This window comes from Vanacampus margaritifer, chromosome 13, assembly GCF_051991255.1.
Source record: "Vanacampus margaritifer isolate UIUO_Vmar chromosome 13, RoL_Vmar_1.0, whole genome shotgun sequence".
Classification (NCBI taxonomy): domain Eukaryota; kingdom Metazoa; phylum Chordata; class Actinopteri; order Syngnathiformes; family Syngnathidae; genus Vanacampus; species Vanacampus margaritifer.
The window spans coordinates 24,146,869-24,173,283 of NC_135444.1; the positions used below are offsets into that span (position 1 = coordinate 24,146,869).

Consider the following 26,415-nt stretch of genomic DNA (forward strand, 5'->3'; position numbering starts at 1 on the left):
ATTCCTTTATGGCGTTCGAAGAAACAACGACCTTTCAAACAAATATGAGAAGCGAGATTTCAAAATAGGATCCAACGTCTCATTTGATGGCGTCCGTTGGAAACGACATTTTTCAAACGTATCAAATGACTTTCAAGCAACAGAAATTCTCCAAATGATTTCCTTGACTGCAGTAAAGCCGTCAACGTCACGCACAAAGGAAGAGAGCAACGAAGCGACCTTGGACGCGGTGTAAGCGGTCCGTGCTCAGGCCGTTTTTTTTGCCTTTTGTGTGTCGTGCGTGCAAAGCGACGGTTGAAATCCAATGCGAGAACGTGTGAAATGTGCCTAAACGTGTGCAGCGAGCTGCGTCGACATGCTTGGCCGCACCTCAACGAGATCCACCACCACTCATTCATATTTATCTGCAGCAGATCCGTGCGCAGATGTTCGGCCACGTCCAATCAAATGCTCAGCGGAGGCACGGCAGAGCAAGCGCCGGTTGTTTCGTCGACGTTGACGTTGTGATTTCGTGTCCTTTATCGCGTTTACGCTTCAAATCAAACGTAAGAGGCACTGCAGGGATTGTTTAGCCTGGAGCTTTATATATAAAACTCTACGATGAGATCATTGTAGCTAAATATTCCAAATACTATTCATCTTAAACTACTATTAAATGATGTTCCATGTGAATGTGCTTCCGCCCTCCTGCCACTAGGCGGAGTCCAGCCGGCCTGCGAGCCGCCGTGTGTACGTTTGCCTTAAACAGACTTGACGTGGAGTTGACAAACAATCTGTCAGTGTTACGGCTCCGCTTTTATGCTTCTCCCCCCCACACGCAAACATAAGCTAACATTAGCCACCCCGCCCCCCCCCCCCCCCCCCGCCCCACCCCCGCCCCCCTCCCTGGCCATTGCCTGCGTCTGACAGCCTGATCAATTCCCCATCAAATGCTAATGCTGCGCTTTAACTCAAGTGTGGCATCTTAATTAGAACGATAACTGCACACTGTCAGGGTCATCGACTGTGGCGGCCGCCGACCCGCGCCGCGCATTGACAGACTGCCAGCGCTCAAGTCGGCTCGGGGAGAGAAAACAAAACAAAAAAAAAAAGCAGCAAGAACCACAAGACGCAGACGTGCGGTGTCGAGAGGAACTTTGGCAACAAAACGTCTCCAAAATGTCCTCGGCGTCACATGACTTGAGGTGAAGGCAGAACTCGGAGAAAAAGATCCAGTACAGGAAGTTTAAGAGATGTTTATTTGGGAATTGATGACGCTTTAACATTTTAGTGCCAAAGATTTTGCCATCAAAACAACTGCCTGTCAAAAAAAAAAACACTGTCGATGCAAGTATCTTTAACTCATTGACTGGCAGCCATTTTCAACCCGCTTCACTCCCGGCTGTTTTACTGGATTTTGCAAGGCCCACAGAATATTGTGTTCTAGCGTTATACAAACATGGAAGCTACCAAAAGAAAGATTAGAGTCTCTTCTTTCTTTGGGAAAAAAAAGTATATTTCTATCCGTTTCCGTTTTGCAGCAATTAGCATTAGAAGTTTCATCATTATTCACAAAACACTTTCAAACAAGGGGGGGAAACAGCTGGTTTGCAACATGGCCCTGGTTGATCTCTTACACTCTGCTGCCACCTGCTGGCCGTTTTTTTGGTGATAACTACCGTTGCTTTAAGCCACCTCTTCAGGTCGGAGGCTGCATCAAAGCCTTCTGTCTGCTCTAGCATAAAAAAAAACATATCAATGTTTTTAGGACCATGGCAATATTTCAAATTGAACGTTTTTAAACATTTTTGGGAGCAAACGAGTTCATTTTGATTTTCACAGTGAACTGATGGATGAATTTCTTCCTATTAGTTCCCGTTTCCATTTACAACATTAATGACCACACTGTAAAAAGCACAACTTTTTGAGCAAATCATTTTAGTTAACTCTTTTTTGTTGCCAAAAACGTTAAATAACGTTTAGTAAAATCCTATGGCGGAGTGCCAAAGACGTTAAAAGACGTTTGTTTCAAAACAGAGGTGAAACTAACCATTTTCTATTGTTGATTACTGAAAAACGGAATAAGGTAGAAACAAACTTTTTTTTCTGATGAAAGATGAGAGTCCAATCTTTCATTTGGTAGTATGTGTGTTAGTCCAAACACATAATTTTCTGTGGACCTTGAAAGATCAGTCAAAATGCTTAAAATTGGCTGGCACCCATGGCATCCCTTTTCTGAAAACGTCTGGCAGTCAAAGAGTTAAGTTCTTCATTTTTTTCTTGTGAAATGCGGGAAACCAATTTTCCAATATTTCATTGACTTGCCCAACTTCAAATTTGACCTTTGATCATTGTGGAAATGGTCGCGTTTTTGTGATCCACGTCAAATCTTGCATGAGTTTTGCAACATGAGCACACAAAGTCTTCAATTCCATTTGTGACAAGCGCCGCTCATTTTCGTTCGCTTCCGCGTCGCAGACGGAAAGAGAAAATTAGGAGCAAATGTGGAGTGCAAACAAACCTGACTTTTGTTTTCATGTGAGAAAAAACATCCAAAGAATCAACCATTGCCGGCGTTTGTCGGCTTGCTCTTCGGAGGGGACTTTCTTTCCTCATGGCGTATTCATGAAGCTGCGGCGGGCCGTGTGTGTGCGTGCGCGCGTGTGTGCGTGCGTGCGCGCGCGCGAGCAAGAGAAGCGTCTGAAATATTGACACGTTTGCGTGCAGTTCACACTCGACAGCAAAGTCGTTACACAAAGGTGAGACTCGAACCCGCTGAAAAGTCCACCTTGTCTAATTGTCACCATCGACCATCCAAAGAAAAAAAGATGTGATGAGTTGGTTTGGTGAGACGTGCGGTTGAATGGACACTTCCGAGTTGATTCCTCAATTTACAGTGGGTTCAAAGGTCGTCCTTAAACTTCTGTAATCGTATTAGCGACTCCAACGACCTTGAATGTTTGCTTGTTGAGTGAGTTTTAAGTTGGGATCATCCCCAATTGAGTCTCATTATCACTTCAAAGTCTTTGGGAAAATGAAGGGCATTAAGGCGCTTAGCGCCGAGCGAAGCCGACCGTTAGCATCGCCGTCGCTAATGAATTCAAGTATGCTGACTTAAGTCCGTTCTTTGGAACGCCATCTTGCAAGAAGCAAGTTTGATGAGAAACCGGGTGGGATTCCACAACGCTGCCTTCGTCCCGCTGACGATCAGGCATGATTGCAAAGAGGAGGCTCAAGTCGCATCTTTTTGGTGTGACTCTTTTCATTGATTGTTTTTAGCTCCTTTTGTCGTATTGTCCTTAAGCTTTGCTTTTAGCTCTTATTATTTCGTTGTCTTTTAGCTTTTAGCGCCAGTGTGGGGCCGGAGGATGTCATCCCTCTCAGCGTGGATGAGCTCACCTTGGGTGCTTTTCCTCACATGGTTTCTCTGTGCCTCGCCGTTACTTTTTACAGGCAGGACTTTTCCTTTCCTTTTTTACACTTTGAGTTGAATTTTTATGTATGAAAAGGGCTGGATACATAAAGTTTCATTTGATTCGATTTTTTTTTTTAATGTGAAAAAGTTCTTTATTGGTAGAATATAAATTGAGCAATGTAATTACTTATCTCTTGGCTGAAATAAATGGAGGAAAAAATATCAGCAGGGACACGTGCAGAAAGTGCCAACTGTCAATTTTAACCATCCAGCTCAGGGGTTAAAAAAAATAATAATAATAGTCGTGTTTGCAGTTTAGTAGTACAACATTGAATTTCAACCATGTTGGGTATTTGTTGACAAAGTTCGCTCAAAATAAGAAAAACTCAACAATTTGTGACGAAGGTTTTAGGAAAAGCAAAATCTGTCAATTTGTGTGTGCGTGTGAAGCACGAAAGCTTGCGGCAATTCCGAGATTTAAACTCATTCTGTCGACGGCGCCGTCAGATAACAAGCTGAATCAGCACACGTGGCTACGCGCGCGCACGCACACACACGCGCGCGCACGCACTCACCTGCAAATGCAAAGAGTGACAGCCGGCGGTTTTCTAATGAGCAGCAGTTCCAACTGACAGCTCACTTTAATGCCTTGCTCGTTCTTTCTTCGCCGGACGCCGGCTTGGAAACGTGACGATGGAGAGCCGGCAAACGCGATTGGCCGCAAGATGCTCCTCATCAAGCAAGTCTTCTTCATTTGCTGCTTCATGAGCTGCAGAGGTTGCCACGTCCTTTTGAGAAAGGAAAAAAAATGGAAACCTCGGCTTTGTTGTTTTGTTTGTGAGATGAGAGCAGACGTTTTTGAAATTGTGGACCACATCAGTCGTGGCCAGAAATTCTGCAGCACCTTCAGTGTGACTGTTGGCCTCCGTGGGTGCTTTTCTTCTCGTCTTTTCATCCATTTGTATGATCTGTGAGCCGGATTGCATAAAAGCGCTCACGTGAGGTGAGAAATTTGGACCCAAAAGCATAAAAGACAGGAAAGCTAAAAAAAAAACCTGACAAATCGCTAAAGACAAAAATACAAAGTAACAACAGTGAGCAGGGCTGGATTTGGATGGCCTGGAAGAAAAATCCTGACCAAGAAATCTCAAAGGTGTCCCTCAACAATCTTTCTTTCTCACTCTTCCTCGTCCGGCTTTGTTGCCTTTTCTTTCTGCAATGTTGCAGCTGGACGTCTTTCCTGTTGGCGCTAACCGCAGCGCGACCCCGCTGACCTTTCTCCTTATCTTTCCGGTCCCACTTCAGCCGCCGGCCGCTGAGCTGCTCCCTTTCCCCCACGGAGGAAGCAGAAGACGAGCTGCACGTCCGTCCGTCCGTCCGTCCGTCTCTCTCCATTTCACTTGACGGGGTCTGCATTAGCGCCGGCCAACGTGACGCCGGCCAACGTGACGGCGGCCAACGTGACGGCGGCCAACGTGACGGCGGCCAACGTGACAGCTGTCAGCGCCGCTGAGCGCACTCCAAATGCTCGCCTTCCCTTTGACCTTGAAGAGAGGCAAGGATGCCGTCGCAAGGAAGTCAAAAGTGATGGAAGACATTGCGGGAAAACCAGGAGGAAAACGTGGTTGTGATTCTCAGCTTTGATTGTCATTCATTGCAGAGATTTCTTTCGAACCCAAACTACGAGATGTCCTCAATGCCAGCGCATCAGCAAACACGCTAAAAATTGATGGGTCAAAAATAACCCAATTTGGCTCAAGAATAGACTGACCCAACTTTTTGGGCTAAATAACTCAAATGAATAAAAATTGGGTTGCTTTGGGTCGGTTATTGATTTAATTTGACCCAATTTTTGGGGTTAATTGAAGAACCCAATTGAATATGGCTAAAAATTGAACCAAATTAAACTTTTTTAATTATTTAACCAAACTTTGAGTTTATCTAACCCAAAATGTTGGGTCCAATTCAATTAAAAACAAACCAGTGGTACAGATTATTTTGTTTATAATTTGGGGGATTATTAGTTTAACCAAAAAGTTGGGCCAATGAATAATCCCAACAATTTGCTCTGTGCCTTTTTGACCCGGGCTTTTTTCTTCTTTTTTTTTTCACTCAGCTGTTTTTTTTGAGTGAAGAGATATTGTGACAGATCTGACTGAGGTCAGAGGTCAAGGGGGGGTCATCAAGTGCCCTTTTGTGAAGATGCAGACCAACTCAGGATGCCTGCGACGTTGAAGCTACGGCGGATGAAAAAAGAAAGAAGAGAAGAGAAGGCTGGAAAAGGGCATGACTTCAAATTAAGGGAAAAACGTCAAGTTTGGATTTGAAGTTTTGCGTCAATCTTGAACGTTTTCCGACATATTCAATTTGTGTTAAATCTTTTGACTCTCTTTTATTGGTCAATTATGCAAGCTACCTAAATATTGTAAAAAAAAATATACATCTCAGTATGGTGTTTTATACAAACCCATTAGAATTTCTGGATGAAACAGTTGAATTATCAGGTTGTCTATTTGGGCTGCAATTTGAGCTGATTTTGAACTGCTCCATTTTTTTTGTCACGGTTATCATTTATGTATTTATTTATTCATTTATTGCCAAAAGCTGCAAACAAAATTTTAGTTTTTTGTTTTTCAACCCTTGAAAGTCCAGTTTGTATAATTTGGCCTCTCGCTGCCCTCAGAGCAAATTGTCGTTTTTTTTTTGTTGTTCTTGTTTTTGTGTGAGCAGCGCCGTCTGCTGGTGACTTGAAGAACTTTAAAAGGGACTATTGGTAGCATTCAAATCAAATGTATCTGAGCAACGTATGTATATTAAGTATGAATTGAATAATTGACTTGGTATGCATTTCTCTTGCTGAAGTTGTTTTTTAGTTTTTCTCAGTGTTTGACTTTCTGTGAGAAAAAGAAATGTCGAATAAATTCAGAAATGCAAATAATGAAGTCAACATGCACATCCATCTGGACTTTGAATTTCAAAAAGGATATTTAGAATTCATGTCAAATAGAATGACAATATATTTGGACCTTGTTTGATCTTTTTCAAGCTCCTTGATTTATTCTTACTTTTGCAAAAATTGCCGAGGGTTCGTTCCATCTGTTCTCTTGATGTGAGTAAGTTTAATTGTGCGTCGGGATGCGCGAGAGAAGACTTCAACGTGTTTCGGCCTTCCGGGAAAAGCCCCGCGAGGGCCTCCTGCTAAAATCCCTCATCAATGGCAGCGGGAGGCCATTGAAGGCATGGACGGCCCCTCCTCCATAAGCGTCACCTCCAAATGCCCAAAGGTCAACTTATTGACCTTTCCATGTACGCTCACACCTGCAGCAAAGAACAACAACAGCATTCAGCTTCCACGCCACCTTTGAAGATTGTACTAATAACCGTGTGCATCAATAAATAACACACACACTCCGAGTTGTGGTCTGCATGTGCGGCAGAGTCGGTGTCTTGATTCCTAGACACACTCATGCACTTTTAATGGGATGCTTTTGGAAAACGCTGCGACTCCGCCGCTGCCGACCGACCGCAACCTTTTCCCACTCAGTGTGCATGTGAGGGAGAGCTGAACTGCGTGTGTGCGTGTGTGCGTGTGCGTGTGCGCAGGAAGTGTGAGTAACGATCATCTGCCGACCCAGGGGTACGATTTCAACTTGCCAAAGGGAAGCTAAGTGAACGGTCCCAAGACCCCGCAAACCCCAAGGCCTGACATGAAACCGCAGCCTGCACGCATAGAAATCTCACTTCACTCGCCACGACAACATTTCGCATGTGCTTCAACCTTCTCAAATGTTTACATTCATTAAAAACACGCACACATTCCTCACGTTGTAATCAATTCTACCATTTTTTTTTAATTTCATAATACATTTTTATTATATTTAGCTATTTTTCCTTTTATCTGAAATTGAAGTCATACATTATTATTCTTATTATTATTATAGTTTCCTATGGTGGCTTTTTTTGCACACTATTAACATTTATGTCATTTAAAAATGTTGCATTATCCCCCAATGCAAAAGTTGTTTGACTTTATTTCCGCCAGCACTTCCTATTTCCATTCACGTTTGAGCAAAAAAAATAAATAAAACAATTCAGCTTTTAAAAACTTCCAACCCAAAGGTTACAAAAAAAAAAAAGCTGTTATAGATGTAAGTGATTTGTTGGAATACTTTTGAAAAGCAGGCTGAATAAAAAATGAAAGAAGCCAGCAGCTGCTGCTCCATATTTTTTTACGAGAGCACTTAGAGGGAGAATGCAGAGGAAATACAGTAGATGTGTGTGCGTGCGTGTGCGTGTGTGTGCGTGCGTGCGTGCGTGTGTGCGACATGAGCTTACATGAGCAGAGGACCAAATGTTTGTGGTTTTGCCTTTTGCTTTATTTATTGATTGATTTATTTATTTGTTCTCTTGCGAAGGGGATTACATCTGAATTATGGAACAGTCCCGTTTCTCTCCTTAAGTAAAAAATAACATCTGTCCGGCAAATGGAGAGCTTAGTGTTTCTGTATAATTAATGATAAAAGCCTCCAGAGCCGCACATAAAATATGCATCTTCTACATGGGGGACCCCCCCCCCCCCGCCCCCCCCATAACAAAGAGCAAGAGAATGAAGACAGGAGGAGGTCAGCACAAGGAGAGAAAGCAAACGTAAATGCAGAAAGCCAATGACGATAATTGTTTGTTTCTATTAAAAGATTTGTAATCAGTGATCATCAAAAAGCATTTTGTAAAATGAAGGCCTTGAATGTATTAAAAAGCATTCGATACGATGTCTAGAGGGATGAAAATTGAAGTACAATTGATGTATACAATGCAAGTGATCTGAATTGAAAAAGAAAAATGTAGTGTTCCTGTCATCGACGTCCAACATGAAACACTAATGCCATCTAGTGGCAGTAATTTACCTCAACACAAATCTATGACTGTGTTTCACATTCCTTTTAACTGTTTAGTAGATCTTTTTAACTTCAAGTGATTTTATGAATTATTTGTTATAAAATCACTGAATCAATGAACTGAAAGATACAACCGCATTTCTTTTGGTAAACAAATTTGTCCATTTTTATGTTAATTAAAAGAATATATGAAAAACTTGCAAACAATATTTTATTAATAAATCCCAATATAGGATGCATCTTGTTTAGGATTTTAGAATGTGTTAGTTTCAATTTAGGCAAATCTAGCCATATTTTCTAAATACTTTATTTATGTTAGCTGAATTAACAAACTGTCCCTCTACTATAGTCATAAAATATTCTGCTTTCAAATATCTTTCCATAAAAAATTTTTTAATCACATTTCTTATCAAACAGATTACGTGATCAAAAGACTTGACAATACCTTTGAAGTGTTATCATACACCAAAAAACTCTCAATCAAGTAAATCAAAGGCTAATTGATTACACTGCAGACTTTTTTATACTCGAAAACATCTTAACTGATATTTATCCATATAGTCTGAGCAACTTGATAAAGTCTTTTGAATATGCATTAAATCAGTTACAAATATCAAAATATAACACTGATTTTCTATTGTTCCACAAAAACAATCATTTATGAGGAGAAAAATATGTGTATCATTTTCCATGGAGAAAAGAAAAGAATTTGTTTATGAAACTTAATAGGGATTATTTTCACGTGACAATCACATTTCAAGACAAAATCCAAACATGCAATATTTTTAAACAAAGACTTTGGAATATATGAATAAAAAAACAGATACAACATTGCATTGCATTGTTGGAATGCGGGACATATGGTTTATGGACCTCAACTGCCTTTAATTGATTTTATTATTTTTGTTTTATTTTGTTGTATTTTGTTTTGTTTATTTTTATTTTTATTTTATTGTTATACCTTTATGTACTTTGACGGCGATCTGGCGATCTGTTTTCGCTTTTGCTTTTCGCCCGGAACCTTCCGACACGAGTCGGCTCGCCGCCGGAGCCAAATTGATGTCGGACAGAAGCGATGGCAAGATGGCGGCCGCCCTGCTGCAGATGACATGTTTGTACAGGGGCATGTTGGCGGTGAGGGCGACCGGGATCAGGCCGCTGATTCCTGGCCTGGTCCCGGCTCACTTTCGGGCCTTCTCGGTGCGAAAAGAGCCGCAGTTGGAGGACAATCCTTACTACAACAAATACCAGGAAAAGATCCAGAAAATGCGCAGGTCAGTCGGCAGTCGATGCGAAAAGTAGGCGAAAAATGCAAGAACGTCAAAGTGGCCGGCATTTCAGTAGAGAAATGCACGTGAATAGGAATGTGATTGCAGAGCACAAAAAGTGGCTTTGTGTTGCTGACATTTGTCAGTTGCTGTTCATTCTTCAAGGCAACATCAAGCAGCATGACTTGTTCAAATGTGGTGGGTTTTTGAGGCATATTTTTAGCCTAGAAATCTTATGTTTGTGTCCTAATAACGGAAGTTACAGTCATGGTGGAATTGGGCGTCATTGACATGAAGCTCCAAAAATGTGAGGCTTGCTTTGGTGATCGATAACCGAGGCTGCACTTTGTCTGATCCGTTATTTTGTGGGCGTGTCTTTTTTCAGGTCCGATCCTCAGGAGTTCAAGACCCGAATGGAGAAACGCCAGCAGTCCAAGAAAGAAGTGCTTGGACACTCCAAGCAAGCCGACTTTGTCCGAGTGATGGAGGAGCAGGTGGAGCAAAATCAAAGACACGCCACAAATCTCGCATGAGCTTCATCGCTCGTCTTGCTTTTTGTTTACGTTTTTCCATTTTAGCTTTGCTAGACTTTGATTGCTGCAAAATGCTACTGATGATTGTTGCAAAATGCTACTGATGATTGTTGTAATCTTCTGGTTCGGGGATAGACGGAATATCGGCCAGGCCGATTATTATCGCTCTCAATATTTGGCATTTTGAAGAGTGTCGGCATCAGAATTCTTTTTTCTTTTCTTTTTTTTTACAAATCGGTCTGCTCACTGAGCAGCAAATGTTGGCCAACTTAGTGAGTTTGGGGTTTTCTTTAGGGTCTGTAAAATGATCACAAAGAACTTTTGAACATGTTCAGACCATTTTTCATCTTTTGTAACCTTTTATGACAAAAACTCCAAACTGGCGACATTTGCAAGCATTCGTTGCGCTTTAAGGGATCGATTGTCGTCTTCATGGAACTTTTTATTGACATATTTATTTAACTCCCTGCACTTTTTGTTTTTGTTAGAAATGAAAACTAAATTAAGAGAACGTTTAATATAAAAAGTGTTGACGAGTATGCAATATTATTATATTTGCAAATGTTCATTTTGAACAAATTCTTGCTGATCGCTGTTTGTTACAAGTCGTTTTTACTTGTTCAAAATTCCCACAAACATTTTTAGTGGACGTTTTTTGTCTTTGCAGTTGGAAAATGTTGACAAGCCGGCGGCTGGCCGGGAGACGTCGGGGACGTTCGCCAAAAATAAGGTGTGGCTTATGCTTTTCTTGGTGATGATGATGATGATGATGAAGATGTGTGGTTTAGTCGCTGGACTCCATCCTCAACCTGGAGCTGATCCAGGACAAGACGGGTGAAGAGATTGCACAGGTGAGACGCATTCAAGGGGCTTCGCACTTGGTTGGAAAACTTTTTTTTTAAAAAAGGGGGAAAAAACTCATTAAATGTTCTTCTTGATTTAATCAAATGTGCTTGTCCAGTTTTTTAGCAGATTAAAAAAAATATGAGTTGCCGTTAGTGCAACACTGTAATTAACTCTTTGACTGCCAAAAACGTTAAATAACGTTTAGTAAAATCCTATGGAGGAGTGCCAAAGACGTTAAAACACGTTTTTTTTTTTAAAAACAGAGGTGAAACTAACCATTTTCTATTGTTGATTACTGAAAAACGGAATAAGGTAGAAACAAACTTTTTTTCCTGATGAAAGATGAGAGTCCAATCTTTCATTTGGTAGTATGTGTGTTTCCATAGTCCAAACACATCATTTTTCTGTGGACCTTGAAAGATCAGTCAAAATGCTTAAAATCGGCTGGCACCCACGGCATTCCCTTTTCTGAAAACGTCTGGCAGTCAAAGAGTTAATGTTTACTGTTTTTTTGTTTTTTGAAATGATTACATTTTGGTGCCAAGAAAGTTTCAAGACTTTTTGTGCGTTTTGATGACACTGAATCCAAAAATGTTCAAATGTCTTCAAACAAATGATTGTCGATTGTGTTGATTGTGTTTTGCGTGCGTCAGCTTTGGATGAACTATTTTGCCAGCAAGGACACCGTCAGCGCCGTCATCCCCGTGAGTGCCGCTGCCGATTCCACCGCATTTGATTTGTGGAACGTTCTTGTGTTTGCTTCTGACGGCGTCCGTGCTTTGAAAGTGCGCCGGTGGAACTTGTGAACGAAGCATGACGACGTTTGCCTTTTGTTTTTCAGCGGCACACGTTCGAGCTCATCATGGCTCGGGCCACGTCGTGTCCCATGGTAAGATCACGTCAAGCGTTTTTGCTCGGGGGGGAATCTTTGACTGTCTCCCGATTCCATTTCCGTTTTGGGGTCTGTGATTCCAAATTCCAAATGATTTGATTCAAAGGGAAAGTTTCAATTTATTGATGTGCAAACAATCGTCACGATCTCGTCCAGTCTGACTGGCTAATGCTAATTAGCGCGCGACTCGTGGCACTTTTCTCACACAAAAGAACGTCTACTCCCACAGAAGCGCTTGAGGAATGTTTACAGGGAAGCATTTTAACGTGACTCCGCGGCATCTGCTTTTCCTACGCTGCAAAAAAAACAACAACTTTTATTGGCATAACTTGGTGACTTTTTCCTTTTACTCTCTAATGTGACTACAACTTAACTGTGTATCAGAACGAACGGAAGCACACTGCCCCCAAGTGGCCAAATTGTGTACAACGTGAACAGCGCTCCCAATAAAGGCGCACACGGACAAAGGCAAGACAGTATGAAGTCATGAAATGGATTTGGGGACATTTCAAATGGATTCTGAATTTTACTAAACGAGAATCGATTTTCACATTTTGCGTTCATTTGCTGTTTTTGCCAGCAAACTTTATTTGGGCTGAGTTTAAGAGGAAGAAGTAAAATAAAGAAATACTTTTAAAATCCACCCAAAGGCTTGTGTATAAACAAATATGAAGACAAAAGATTGTCTAAGCATATTTTAATTAGGTTTCAGTTTGTTTATTATTATTTTTTATTTCATTCATGAAAACGTTTTTTTCCCACCAATTTTGCTCGTTTCCGTGAACTTTTGTGCGGCCGCTGACGCGTACTTTTGTGTTTTGCTCTTTTGTGCGGCAGTTCTTGTTTGCGTTGCCACAGAAGGAAGGTTACGAGTTCTTTGTGTCTCAGTGGTCCGAGCAGCAGCTGCATTTCACCTCCCTCATTAACATACAGGTGAGCCGCTTCATTAAGTGTTCGAGCCGCTTCATTAAGTGTTCGAGCCGCTTCATTAAGCGTTCCAGCGCAGGGTAAAAAGGGCAAATTGACAGCCCTTTTCCTACAGCGCCGATTTTTCCAAAGTTGCCTTTTGCGTCCCGCCGCAGACTCACGGCGCGAACGCTCCCAGCCAGCTCATCCTTCATCACTACCCCGAGTTGGCGCAGGGCAAAGGCATCGTGCTCATGACGGCAGAGTTGGACCCCAAATTCATCGTAAGTTAGCAAAGCAACAATCGTGAGCACTTTACAAACTCCAAATGGAGGATGAAATTACAAATATGACCAAGTCGGAAGTCCAGACCAAGACCAAGCCTAGCTAGCTAGCTAGCTCCCGAGCAGGTAAACCAGCATGATGGGAGCTAACTAGGAAGCTAGCTAGCTAGCTAGCACCAAACTGTGGCAGGATTTTGACTTTCTGGGCCCGGATTTGCTGGAATCTTCTGAAAATGATTTGTCTTGTGAAGATTTAGAATAAGACATTTCTAATTGTCAAAGGTGACCAATTATTTGACGGAAACATTTGGAACGTGTCGCAGCCTTGAAGATTTATTGACATTTCTTGCAAGTCATTGATTTCAACTCTGGAAAGTCCGTTTGAATTCCGTATTTTTCTCTCCTCCTGCCAGTCGGTGGCGCAAGCGCAATGTTTGGCCAACCAGGTTCAACTCTTCTACGGCACCAAGCGGCAAGAGACCTTCCGCCTGGTGGAGACCTTCAACCGGCGGCCGGCCGACTTCAAGCACATGTCGGTGATTGCGGAACTGGAGCAGAGCGGCCTGGGGCCTGCGCTCGAACCCCCGAGCTCAAATTGAGACAAGCCTTGAGGTGAAGACGGCGGCGACGACAAAGCGTCCCGACGGCGGCCGGCGCGGCCGGCGCTGCCGTCGTCGGCGCGTTGCCGACGATTCCAAATGACCAACGGGTTCTCATGCTCGTGTCGACGGACGCGCTCATGCTTGACTTTCAAGCCCCCCCCAAAAAAATGAGTGCATCTTTGCGTCAACATGCTGAACATTATTTCAGTAAGTCAGAATTTAAAATTGGTCCTAAAATCCACAGGACATCGTGATTTTCGAGAAATGAAGTGTATTGCATTAAAAAAAAGTGTTTTTCTAAGTAGTTTATTCGGGGCTTTTTTTTCTCCATTTTGACTTTTTTCTGTTTTATGTAATAATTTTTTTTTGTAATATTTTTGGTCAATTACAAAAATATTCCAAAAAGCAGGGAAGAAAAAAGTTTTTCTGGAAAACATAGCAACCCCCCCCAAAAAATAAATAAATAAGATCAATAAAACTGAAAAGCAGTATTAGTATTCCATAAAACAGAAGAAAAAATAGTTGAAAAAGAAACTAAACAATGTTTTTGAAGCGTTAATAAATGCAATGTAGTTCCATGTAAGTGTCATCATTTATGTTTGTTCAATAATTGTGAAAATGATTCATATGATCGACGTCTTCAAATAAATCGTCTGTGCAAAGTCGGGAAATTGCGCTGCTCCAAATTTTTGTCAAGCCATTTTTTTGTGGCCGACTAGATTACTTTTTTGGGGGGGGGGGGGGGGGTCTGCCATACTAATATTGTAATCATGTATGAAAGCGTTAGCCCTTCACGCTAATCGCTAGCCAAGAAAAGATTGCTGAGTGCCGTCGAAAAGTTAAATTTAGACGCAATAAGAAATCCAGCTGAAAAACGGCGTTTGTAGCAAATTGTTGAGTTGCGAGCGCAGCGCGTCTTTGTGGCGTCCCGCCAGGACATGTCCTGGGCGACGTCAGTACATGTCCTGAGCGTCCCGGATGGTCCCCGAGGAGCGGTTGAAGGCGCCCCCCGCTTTGTCACAAGTCCTGTCGCCTTCCCTCTTCTTGCGGTTCCACTTGAGGAAGGAGGCGGAGCTCCGCCCTTTGGCCGCCGACGTCACCCGCTGGCCGCCGACGTCTTTGCCGCTGACGCCGGAAGGAAGCGCAACGAGCCTTTTCTCCGCCTGCAAACACGCGCACGCACACGCTGTTGCTGTTTTAGGATCAAATGAATGTTGAGCATTTGGAGGCCTTGCTTTTTTGGAGTGTGAAAAGTTTTAGCAAAAAGCGAAAATCGCTTTTCACACTCCCCCCCCCCAAAAAAATGCTTTTTTGGGGGGGAGTTGAAGAGCTTTTTTAGTGCACTCAAAAAAAAGCTTTTTACACTCAAAAAAGCTATTCACTCTAAAAAAAAAACTTCACACTCAAAAAAAGCTTTTTTTCAGAGTGAAGAGCTTTTTTTCTGCACTCAAAAAAAAAGCTTTTTACACTCAAAAAAGCTATTCACTCTAAAAAAAAAACTTTTCATACTCAAAAAAAGCTTTTTTTCAGAGTGAAGAGCTTTTTTGAGTGTAAAAAGCTTTTTTTTTTTTTTTTTAGAGTGAAAAGCTTTTTTTAGAGTGAAGAGCTTTTTTGTAGTGCACTTAAAAAAAAGTTCTTCATACTCCAAAAAAACGATATATATTTATACATATATATAGAGAGAGAGAGAGAGTTTTTAATTTGATTTATATTTATTTTTTGTATTTAAATTTTTAATTATTTTTTACATCCGTTTTTATTTTCACGTCTATTCCTTATTATTTTTTATTGAGTCATATTATTATTAAAATACGATTTTTATAGAAATACATACAAAAACCAGCACCTTTCGTCTCCCAGTTGATGGCTTGATGGGCTTTTCGTAATAAAATTGCTGATGTGAAATGAGGTGAGCCCTTTTTGTTGTGTTTTTACCTGCGTTTGTTGCGAATGTAACGTGACCACGGCAAGCTGCACTCCGCCGTTGCCGCCGTTGCCGCCATTTCCGCCGTTGCCGCCATTTCCGCCGTTGCGCTTCTGAAGCAAGTGGACCACTTGGCCGTGTTTGGCCCACTTGCAGTCGTGGCCGTCGACCGCCACGATGTAGTCGCCTTCCCGCAGTCCCGCCTCCTTCACAACAAGCACATCCACGACTTTCATTTCATTCGCAAACAAATCCACTTTTCTTTCTCATCGCGCTTTTCAAAATCTCTTTTTTGGGGGCAAACTATAAATCCCGCGCAAATGCCATTCGTGCGCGAAAAGAAGTTCAAGGCAAAAGTCTCTTTTTCTACATTTTCACACCCTTCAAAATGTTCCATTTATTTTTCAAAAATGTTTCTATTCTTGGCTGAAATGAATATAATTTAGCATATAAAACGTGAACATTCTTACATCTTTTGAACTTGAATTTTCATGATGGATAAATTAGGAACTCTTTTTGTTATTATTATGTTAAATACATCAATGGAAATTGTAATTTTTTTCATCCAAATGCTTAATTAAGAAAATAATCAACAGACGGATCGATTATTGAAATAATGCTCGATTGCGGCTGATGATGAAAGCAACGTCATTTCACAGCAAAAATGTGCAACTTTATTTATCGAGTTATTTATCGCAAAAATGTAAATGAGGTCTTGTCGCCGATTGCTCAATTTGCAAAGTTTTTGTCTCACGTCTGCGCATCCTCCGGCGAGCACGCCGGCCACCAGGACGGGCGAGTCGCCTCTGAGCGTGACGCCGAGTCCGCCCTCCGTCGCCGGCAGGCGGATGACGCGCGCGGGGCCCCAGCGGGCCCCGGCACAAAACACCGACAAGGGCCCCTGAAAAACAAGCAACCCTCTTTTGGAAAAGCCGTTGGGTCAAGAAAGCGTCGACGGCCCGTCGATGCTCGCTCACCAATCGCTGGAAAAGATCATCAACTTTTACGCTGGAAAAATCGAGCGCGGTGACGTTCGCCGTTCGCTGGCTTTGAGCTGACAACGCAGAAGAGACGCAGGATTATTTCAGCGCAGCGCAACTCCATTCGTCCGACGGGAGACGTACGTCGGATGTCGGGCGCCTCGGCCGTTTGGTCAAAGTCGTCCTCTCGGTCCAGCTGCGAATATTTGTCCAACGAGCGCTTGTGCGTCGCCGTCAGCACGTCCTGCAGGATGTCCATCTTACGCAAAATTTTACACACGCTGTGCAGACGCAGCGCTTCTTCGTGTCTCATCACGGCGTGACGCAGGTGACCTTTGCCTTCAAACACAACTTTGCCGTCATTCTTTGTTGTCAACAACATCATGCGCGTGCAGGAAAAAACGAGGGGGGGCCAAAAGGAGACGCCGTTACAGTTGTTCCAAGGATGCCTTTGCATGGTCCATAAAAAAAAAAAATCATAAATAGAAAAATAAGTGGGTACTAGTTAGCCCCCAGGGGAACATGAGTGGCCCACAGCTGTGTTCTAAAAATAGCTCACTGTGACTTGCTAAGAAGAATTAAAACATAAGAAGAATGTTAACATTTATTCATTGATTGATTGATTGAAACGTAAAACGGTACATGTTTCTTTGGTACCAAATATTCTGTGTTTTGTTCAAAAAATAAGAAAATGTGGGTTTTTTTTTGTGTTTTTTTTACTTAAATAATGTATTTCAAAAAAGGACATTTTAGAGAGCTGTAATTGAAATCTGGTGATGCCTCGATATGTTTGCAACCTCCACCCGCACGCAGTATTCTAATTTGGGGCTAATGATTGAATTTGACAGCTGGACGTCCATTTTGCGTACATCGTCATGTTTGGTGTGTGACAAACGTTGGAGTGTTGAATTCCGGAACTCACCAAACGTTCGTCTTTTTTCGGAATCTCGTAGAATTTGTCCGAGTGGCGTCCCCGCACGTGCGCCCACGTAGAAGTCGAGAAAGACTTTCTCCGCGTCCTCGGTGACTTCCTCGCGCACTAAAAGGTCATCAGAAGTGTCATCATCAAGCGTGTCGCCATTTGCACTCGACAATTGGACGTGCAATTTTGGCAGGAATGGAAAAGCTGAACGCACGTGCTTAGCGACTCAAATGTGGTCCAAGCGGGTTCGAACCCAGGCACTCCGTGGTGGAAGGCAATCGCGCTAACCACTGAGCTAACTTGACTTGTTGAAATCAACGACTGATGGCGTATTTATTTGAAAAAGTTTCGTCTGACGTTGAACGCTAACACGCATTTCATCATTTTAGTGAAATTAGAATTTCTCGATCTGATGATCACTTGGATATATTTGCGATGAACTCGAGACCTCCTAATTAGCAGGCCAGCTGCGGGTCTGAGCAGTGGCAGACGGTGCTAATGATGATCCGGTGTATGGATGCAAGTGGGCGTGGCTAGTGGCAAAATGGTCAATGTCGGTCACATTGAAAATTTTGGCGTTCAATTGTGCCAATTCTGTAAGTCATGTGGAATCAGACGACATATTCCCAAGATGACGTGAATCTTCCAAGCAAGTTGAAATTTGAACGATGTAAATCGGAAGTCTTATCTGGGAATTGTTACACGGCAAAAACTGTAACTGTATTGCTTCTAATAATTAATAATTATATGATATAATTTTAATTGTAATTAATAATTTATTAAATATATTATAATATAATTATTAATAATATTTCATAATAATAATATAAATATAATTAATATTAATTAATAATTATATCATTAATAATTAATAAAATACATTTAATTATTTTATAATATAGTATATAATTACATTTATTTTAATTAAATTAAATTTTAATAATTAATCTAAATATTTATATTAAAATTAAATTAAATGTTATCAATTTAATTATTATATTATATATATATATATATATATTTATTTATTTATTTAATTATTATGTATAACATATTAAATAGTAAATTAATTAATTTAATTTAATTTAATGTACTTTATAATTATTTACAATAAAGTTGCCCCGAACAATTGGACATTGGTAATTACGAGGATTTTAGAGAAAAAACAATGACGGCAATTTTGGAATCAGCGTGCCAGTTTTACTTTCAATGAACATAAATATTGAACTCAACGGATCTCTTCCCCCCCCCCCTCCAAATTGTTCCCCAATCTTATCAATTCACTTTCATGGAGGACGACAAAAATAATTCTCAATTAATTTGCTAACCAATTACTTGTCGGTTGTTACAACTCGATTTGTGTTCTAAAAATATGAAATGAGTGTGTTGAGATTGTTGCGAAGGACGATGGCGTCCCGTGTGTGCGTTTGTGTGACTTACACGCACGTTGGCAGAGCGCGACAGCAGCGAAATAATGCGAAAGAGCGCAGAAATGTTCCGATTTGACCCGGACCATGGACGCCCACGAGAACGGTACGTAATCCTTCATCAGCGGCTGCCGCATGCTCTGTTGCGCCAGCAGGTAAACGTCGGACACCTGCAGCACAACGCGCACGTCAACATTTGGCAAAATCAACAATCCGGCTCAAGCGCCCCCCCGCCGTGCGCTCGCCGGCTCGCTCGCCGCCGTCGCTCGCCGCCGTCGCTCACCCGGGCCGCCTCCTGCGCCAGACGCAGCAAGGAAACCACATTTGTGTGGTGCGCGCCCAGCGTGACACTTTCAAAGACGCACTCCTGCACTTGGGCCAACATTAGCCGCACCAACATGCTAAGCGCCGGCCCGCTCATGTCCAGACTTGGTGCGTTGGAGAAATTCTCTTTCAGGTAATTGAATGCACCTGAACATGCAACACATGGAAAAAGAAACACAAGACAACAATGAAAATACTGTAAAATTCGACAGGAAAACCGTCAGGCCCGGGGGATTTTCCACCACGTTACGGATTCAAGGAAATAAATGGCTTTCGCATTTCATCTCATCTTCAGGTTGACTTTCACTTTTCATTTGTCATTACGATTACTGATAAAAAAAAAGTACAACTCGGGTGCTAGAAAAGAAATCTTTTTGTCTTTTCAGGTGTAGCAATTGTTTTGGTTTAGTTTTGCTCACCTGCAGCTCTCTGAAAGGCATCGATGGCTCGTTCGATGCCGGCCGCCGTGGAACGATCCTGCCGGGCTCCCATTTGTGTGTACAAAGCGCCGATGTTGAACAACACGCTTCCCTTCTCGAAAGCTAACGCCCGCTGACATGACGGCACGCCTGTCAGGGAGTCGTACCTGAGACGCAAAACACAATTCGGAAACGTCACGGCTGGCTCGCTCATTTCAAGACTTTTGGGTGAAATCGTCACACAAAAATTTTTTTCCTAATATTACGTCTCCTGCTTCACCAATATTGAATTTAAAAGAATGACAATTCGTCAATGAGAAAGTCATCTCGGAGATTCAAAAGGAAATGACAGACGAACACGCTAACGGTCAGATACGACCATCCCCAAAGCAGGCTTATTATAGTTTGGGAATTTTTCATTTGTTTTCATTTCATTTTGAGTTGTTTTAATTTACTTACTTTTCGGGGTGGATCTGTTAGTTTTTATTAGTTTTAGTGATTTAAAAAATGCTTCGTTTTAGTTTTACTTTGTTTCAGTATTAGTTTTCTTCTCTTTTTGAATGCGTATAACTTGTGCGCAGGGGTGGCAAAACCAGATCCAGAGAGTAAAAAGAAAAACCCTGCCACAGTTTGGCTTTAGCCATTGATGCTAGCTCGCTAGCTCCCTGGCAGGTAAACAAGCACCATGGGAGCTAGCCAGGAAACGAGCTAGCGAGCTAGCGAGCTAGCAAGCTAGCGCCGGCGGTTAAAGCCAAACTGCGGCAGGGTTTGGACCTTCTGCCGCGGGGTTTCCCCAATCTGTGTCGGGAAGACTGAAGACCGTCAAGAAATGTGCTGCCACGTGTTGACAAATTGTCAAACAGGCTCATGCAAATGACGGCACGCCGGCAATATAGAAGCGCCATTTTGTTGAAGAAAAAGGTTTTGTCTTTTCTCGTCCGTACCAGTGGAAGTGCACGCCCAAGTTCCTATGCGGGGGAAAGAAGCGTTGGTCCAAGAAGTACAACTGCTTGTAGTACTCCATCAGCAACTCCAAACCAGTCTGGTTTCGACTGGGAGTTCGCATGGCCTACAGTTTAAAAAAAAAAAAAAAAAACGCCTTCAATGAAATGATTTGACCTTTGACGGCTTTTCAAAGGACTAGCAAATACATTTCAAGGCAAGTTAAGTTTTGCTGATCTTGTTGCTGGGCGACAATACAGAAAACCTGTCTGAGCTCCATCAGCTCGTTGATGTGCCGACGGTAGAGCGAGCTGTCCTCGCCGTAATGTTCACAGATGAAGTCCTGCAAGCAAGTCACAATCACTCCAACTGCTCACAGCAACCCGAACGCAACATTTCTGCACGGCAAATCCAACTGCATGCTTTTTAACGCCCTTTTTTAAAACGCTCTCTCAAGACAATTATGAATTTACTATTTATATATTTAGGATACAGTTGATTACAATGATCATAATTAATCAAATCCTTTCCATTATTAACTTAATAATTAACTGTCGTTTTTCATACTCTTGTTGTTTAACATAAAAGTGGACAAATATGGCCACCAAAAACAACGTGCTTGTCTCTTTCAGTTCAACGATGAACAGAAATAAATAAGTTAACAGTTATGGTTAAAAGGAGTGTGAAACATTGAGTCACAGATTTGCGTTGAGCTCATTATTCTGCCACTAGGTGGCATTAGTGTTTCATGTTGGACGTTGATTTTTGGGGGGGGTGATTTTGTGAATGGACGTTAACTAAAAGAGGAAGCAGACGAGGCCACATTTACTTGAATGGGGATTGTGAAGTCCACTTCTTTGGTTTCTTTTAAACCCAACGGGATCATCGGAACGTTCACAGACTCACTGGCAAAAAAAGAAGAAGAAAAGAACATGATTAGGAATTCTGTGACTTGAAATTGTGTGTAGAAAGTTTTTGTTTTCTTTTGGAGGGGGGCAAATACAAATAAAAGTTTGTTGAGAGAAATCGTTTTTCATTTAAGAACGGAGTCATCCATGACTTTTTTGTGTTGCAAAATATCTCAGCAGAAAGACGACAACAATTCCAACAAGATGGATTTATGGATTTCAATATGATGACAGGAGGGCCAAGAAATTCCTCCAATATGTGACAATCCCTTTTTTTCTTTTTTTTTGCATCTGCGGGACTCCGCCCAGTATTTGAGCTCCCTGTCAGTTTCTGTCAGGGCTCGATCGGCCTGGCAGAATTTTCTTGCTTCTTGCCCTTCGCCAGGCTAAGCGAGCGTGTTTGCTAAGCGTGTTTGTGCACGTGCGCGCGCGTGCGTGCGTGCGTGCGTGCGTGCAGGATACCTTTCCGTCTGATAGACTTCCATGTTGCTGTTGAGATCTTCCAGCTCTTCCTTGAGCAACTGAAGATTGGAGTTGACGTAACTGAGTTCCAGAGCCACCGTCTCTTTGACTTTGTTATTTGTTGTTGCTCTGCAAAGCAAAACCTTGCTTTTGGAAATCATCATCGTCATCAACAGACTCACTCGCGTGAGGTCGCATGAGGTCGGCGGACCTTTTTCACCTTTTGCAAATTGCTGCAAAAAATACACTTTAAAAATAGATTGGTTAAAATGACTACCAGTCTAGTAGGTTAAGCTCACATTGGCTTGATTAACCAATCGATTGGTCAAACGTTGACCATTCCGGGTGGTTACGGGCATAAACATTTTTTGGGTTAGCCAAACAACCAATGAAATTGTTTACAATGGAAAGTAAGTCTAGAAAATAGATGTCTTGTATCCATTTATTGTATTCTGAATGTATTTATGAATTATTATGTGAATACAACATAAAGCTATAGTTTAAAAACAGAAGTGTGTGTGTTGTTTTAACCAAAGGATCCGTCAGCCTCATAACTACCCGCTAGATTGGTCAAATGAAACCTTTTTTGGGGGGTCAATTTGACCAATCAGTTTTTTGGGCGTATGCGGCTACAAATTATTGGTTTGTTTAATGTCTTATGTGCGGTCTACGCACAGAACAAATGTGGAATTGTCAACATGTGCAAAAAGTCTTCTCAGCAGCAGGCAAAGGCAGGTTTGTGACAGCAGCTCACCTGAACAAGTTCTCCGCACCGGCTCTCATGCGCATTTCTTTGTTGATTTGCTGATTAATGCAAGCTCGCCGGTTCTGCAGTTTACTGCGTTGAGATTGGGCGAAAGGCTCGCATCCCTGCACATGCTCGAGAGTTGAGGACAGGAAAGCAAACAAAGTATGCGTTATTAGTTTTGTTATTTGTAGTCTTCAGCGTGAGGATAAACCGTGCAGACATTAGATGGATGGATGCTAATCGACGCTACCTGCAAGCTTTAACGCTAACGTGCATATTAAAATGACCATATAGTCGAAGTCATGTTACAATATTAAAAGCAGCACGTCACCGTAAAAAGAAAGTGACTTTTTGCTCACTTCAGCCAAACATAATTTCATACTTGCGCCACTTTTATGACATTATTGTTCCGTTATTACGTTACGGGCCTCTCACATTTGGAGGGGAAACTATTAGCTTGAAATGCAGTGTTTGTTATTAACAAGAGCTTCTCCTTCCCCTTCAGATGTTTGTGTGCTAGAGTTTACAAGCATGCACACATGCCAAGTAATCCGCCAAGTGTTTGTGTGGATTAGTTTCCTGGCCCAGCTGGCTCCTTCTCCAAAATGATCAGGAGGTCAATCCAGAGCTACTGGACTGGATTTATTCCGAATGACGAGGGCAAAACTCGCCTGTTTGTTTGAAATTCTAAATACTTCTACTGTGTGAATGCAACGCGTCACTGTTGTTGAGTGAAAATGCTTTGCTTGCCTTTCGAACGCTTCCATCGTGGCTGCCGTCCTCTGCGGGAGACAACGCCGACTTCGAATCGTCATCGGAGGCGCGCTTCGACCGAGACGTCTCGGGTTCTCTACAACAGAGGAAGGAAGGAAGGAATGAGGTTTTTAGGAACAAAATCATTCACAGCATCGACTCACTCTTGAAGCTCGCGGACGCAAACTGGCTACACGTTACCGTCAATACGCTCGAAAGACAACATCGCAAACTATCCAACTTGCCTCGTCGTATTTTGTTCCTCCATCGTGAAGCAACAAGAGTGGCGTGAAAACGCTCTCTACGGTCCCTGAGAACAAAAGTTCCACATCGGCCCATCAACAGATGAAGTGAGGCAAAAGTTTGCAAACACAAGCTGAAGCTTTCCACATCATGGCTCCGCGAACAAACAGCTCCACTCGCTTGTTCGCCATTCAGTGCAGCCAGAAGAAGTAGCCAATCCGCGTCAAGTATTTGCAGACGCCAGCGAGTCAAACCAATCGGATTAACATTGAGAGCTCCAAGTGACCAATCACAAATGACTCCAGGCGTCCGGCTAGCCCGTAGCGTTGCTATAGCAACGTCAGGTCTGAGGAGAGGCTCGCTTATCCATGTGCGGCCGAATATCCAAGCGCTGCACAAATACATAAGTACGGACTTACTGCACTTACATATACGCTATATACAAAAGCATTCCGTTTTTGCTTTGACAACAAAATGGCAGTATGTGCACACAAACATATGCCATAGCTACGTACCACGGACGGGTAAATGTCACTATAAGTTTGAGTTTGACCAGGAGAGAGGTTGAGTTGACTATTTTGCCGCTAAAGTACTACATTTGCTCACATTAGGCTACGTGGATGTGTTTAGCCCAAAAAAACAAGAAAGGGTTACACTACTGGACCGCAATTAAATATTTGTCCTCACAAAAAGTTGTGCGGAGGCACACAAACGCTCTACCTTGCCCCCAAAATGCTGTTGTCAGAAAATTCGACATTTTTAAAGCTCAACATTTCCCCACAAACGGCTAAGGTAGATCACTAAAATAAGATCGACTCGTTTCACTTGTTCAGTGTCGTTATGGAAAGACCACAACGCCCCCGTGTGGTCATTTCTCAAAGTGTCCAGTTGTTGGTCCACAAACGAAATCATTCATTCTTAAGAAGATCAAGAAATATACGCAGATTCTTTTCAACGGTAACCGCTGCAAAAGAATGAACTGAATTCAAATTGTGATGGATGTTTGTGGAGTAAAACAAGATCGCTGAAATACAAAAATGCCGTGACCCGGATTCGAACCGGGGTTGCTGCGGCCACAACGCAGAGTACTAACCACTATACGATCACGGCGTGCTATCCAGGCGGACGTCACTCGTTGGCACTGTTGGCTATATGTAAAGGAATAGAACGTTTGTCAGAAATAATAGTGTCGTCTATTAAAAACAACCATGAACAAAACAATCAGTTATCATTACATTTTTGGCAATTTCGTGGACATTTTGAGGTCATTTTCAGATTTTCCTCTTTCTTTTTAGAGATTTTATGGTTACTTTTTGGACATTTTTAGGTCAGTCAAAATAAAAAACGTCATCTACCCTTTGTCCCCCTAACTTTGTCTGACATTTTTTTAAATATTTAATTATTCATTTCTTATTTAATCATTAATTGATTTAAAGAATATTTAATCTGAGGAATACAAGTATGCAATAAATAAATAAATAATTTCTAAAAAATCAAAACAAAATTGCTCTGCAGGGAGCCACATGTGGCGCAGGTTGCAGACCTCTGATGTAGATCAAGAGACTAAACGGATTCAAATGTATCAATTTCATTTTTGTTGCTTTTTGTTTTTTACTTACCCCACAAATCATACAGCCTACATAACATGTTGCAATGAGCGTCCGGCGGTCAAGTTGTATCGCACTGACCTTTTGTTGTTGCAAGTGGGTTAATTGGCTAATTGGACTTTGGTAATTGAAGGTGAAAATTCCACGTGACTTTGGCACAAGAGGTTCCATGTTTGATGTACTGTGAAGGAGCGAGTCACCATCTTGCCACTTGTGCTTTTCTTTCTGCTTCTGACGGTTGACTGCGGTCCTGACAAGGTGTGCTTCAACGCCGTGGGTGGAAAGCTCAAATTGCAGTCAGGCTTACCCGGCAGTGCAACCATCACCTGGACCCACGATTCTGTTGCAATTCCAAACAAGAGCGTCAAAGATTTTGTGATGGACTCCCTGAAGATGAGTGACAGCGGCGTGCGTGCGGTCACAGAAGCTGTCGAGACTAAAACCTTTGAAGTTGCAGGAAGACGCTCTGCTATCGCTTGAAGCGACCAGTCGCTTTCGCCAAACCAGCTTGGCGACCGTTGAAAATGATGTCACATTGCTCAGGTGTTCTGGATGAGTTCTGTCATCTTGGAGAGAAAGTGGAGCTGCAAGGAGGAAAATGAGTGTGTGGAATCAGATGAAAAATTGACGTTAAGCTGATGGTTCCATCCAAGGTTGTGATGAACGTCCTTTGAAAAATGACATGATGGAGGTTGAGGGGGTCCTGAGCTCGGGTGATATTGTTGAGCACAACAAACACGGACTTAGCTTTCTTGTTGAACAGCCGTTTTTCAGTGGCGCGATGGCGTTCGGGGACGTCCAGTATTGCAGTGCGTGACACCAGGAATGGATTCGTTCGAAAAGGAGATTATGGGAGGTGTTTTACAGATGAGCGGCAAATGAGAGGAGAAAGTGGGGAGTTGATCAGTTGGACGTTCCGAGGGGGTGACAACAGAGCGCCACAACATTTTTGGGTTGACTTGCCCTTTAAGGCGCTCCACTAGTGTTGTCACGATAGCAACATGACTTCGATACTATACCTGCATAAAATACCTCGACAAAAATCTAAATCATCAGCAAAAGCAGCAAAATGATTTTCCTTTTTTTATTCATTCAAATTAGGATGTATACAGTACATGTTCCATACGACACTTTGC

The 26,415-nt window shown here is 42.2% G+C and overlaps 2 protein-coding genes and 1 non-coding gene across 4 annotated transcripts; 1 reads left to right on the plus strand and 2 right to left on the minus strand.

Moving 5' to 3' along the window:
- The first annotated feature begins 9,309 nt into the window (after positions 1–9,309).
- On the plus strand, positions 9,310–14,198 carry atpaf1 (ATP synthase mitochondrial F1 complex assembly factor 1). Its single transcript, XM_077584538.1, has 9 exons — positions 9,310–9,563; positions 9,943–10,051; positions 10,758–10,820; positions 10,879–10,941; positions 11,590–11,640; positions 11,778–11,825; positions 12,666–12,761; positions 12,911–13,018; positions 13,432–14,198. Exons 1-9 carry the CDS (start codon positions 9,349–9,351, stop codon positions 13,615–13,617), a joined length of 939 nt encoding a protein of 312 aa, XP_077440664.1. The 5' UTR covers positions 9,310–9,348; the 3' UTR covers positions 13,618–14,198.
- Positions 14,199–14,359: 161 nt separating this feature from the next.
- On the minus strand, positions 14,360–23,877 carry rhpn1 (rhophilin, Rho GTPase binding protein 1). Of its 2 annotated transcripts, none has more exons than XM_077584536.1 (16): positions 23,675–23,877; positions 23,427–23,526; positions 22,683–22,798; positions 21,929–22,057; positions 21,388–21,463; positions 20,824–20,901; positions 20,561–20,685; positions 19,617–19,783; positions 19,157–19,344; positions 18,887–19,043; positions 17,447–17,563; positions 16,669–16,863; positions 16,522–16,598; positions 16,299–16,445; positions 15,556–15,750; positions 14,360–14,783 (listed from the first exon to the last, which is right to left on the minus strand). In XM_077584536.1, exons 1-16 carry the CDS (start codon positions 23,695–23,697, stop codon positions 14,574–14,576), a joined length of 2,100 nt encoding a protein of 699 aa, XP_077440662.1. In that variant the 5' UTR covers positions 23,698–23,877; the 3' UTR covers positions 14,360–14,573. The 2 variants fall into 2 exon arrangements, with proteins under 2 accessions (XP_077440662.1, XP_077440663.1); XM_077584537.1 differs by lacking the exon at positions 23,675–23,877 and adding an exon at positions 23,631–23,646.
- Positions 23,878–24,710: 833 nt separating this feature from the next.
- On the minus strand, positions 24,711–24,782 carry trnah-gug (transfer RNA histidin (anticodon GUG)). The gene has a single exon. It is a non-coding gene; the product is annotated as a tRNA-His (tRNA).
- Positions 24,783–26,415: the final 1,633 nt, after the last annotated feature.

Coding starts and splice junctions, on each gene's coding strand:
- rhpn1 (XM_077584536.1), bottom strand. CDS start 23,697: ATGGAGGAACAAAATACGACGAG. Junction 16,599..16,668: donor CGAGGCGCCCGACATCCGAC/GTACGTCTCCCG, acceptor CTGCGTTGTCAG/CTCAAAGCCAGCGAACGGCG. Junction 16,446..16,521: donor ATGATCTTTTCCAGCGATTG/GTGAGCGAGCAT, acceptor CTTGTTTTTCAG/GGGCCCTTGTCGGTGTTTTG.
- atpaf1 (XM_077584538.1), top strand. CDS start 9,349: ATGTCGGACAGAAGCGATGGCAAGATGGCGGCCGCCCTGCTGCAGATG. Junction 11,826..12,665: donor GGGCCACGTCGTGTCCCATG/GTAAGATCACGT, acceptor TTTGTGCGGCAG/TTCTTGTTTGCGTTGCCACA. Junction 13,019..13,431: donor AGTTGGACCCCAAATTCATC/GTAAGTTAGCAA, acceptor TCCTCCTGCCAG/TCGGTGGCGCAAGCGCAATG.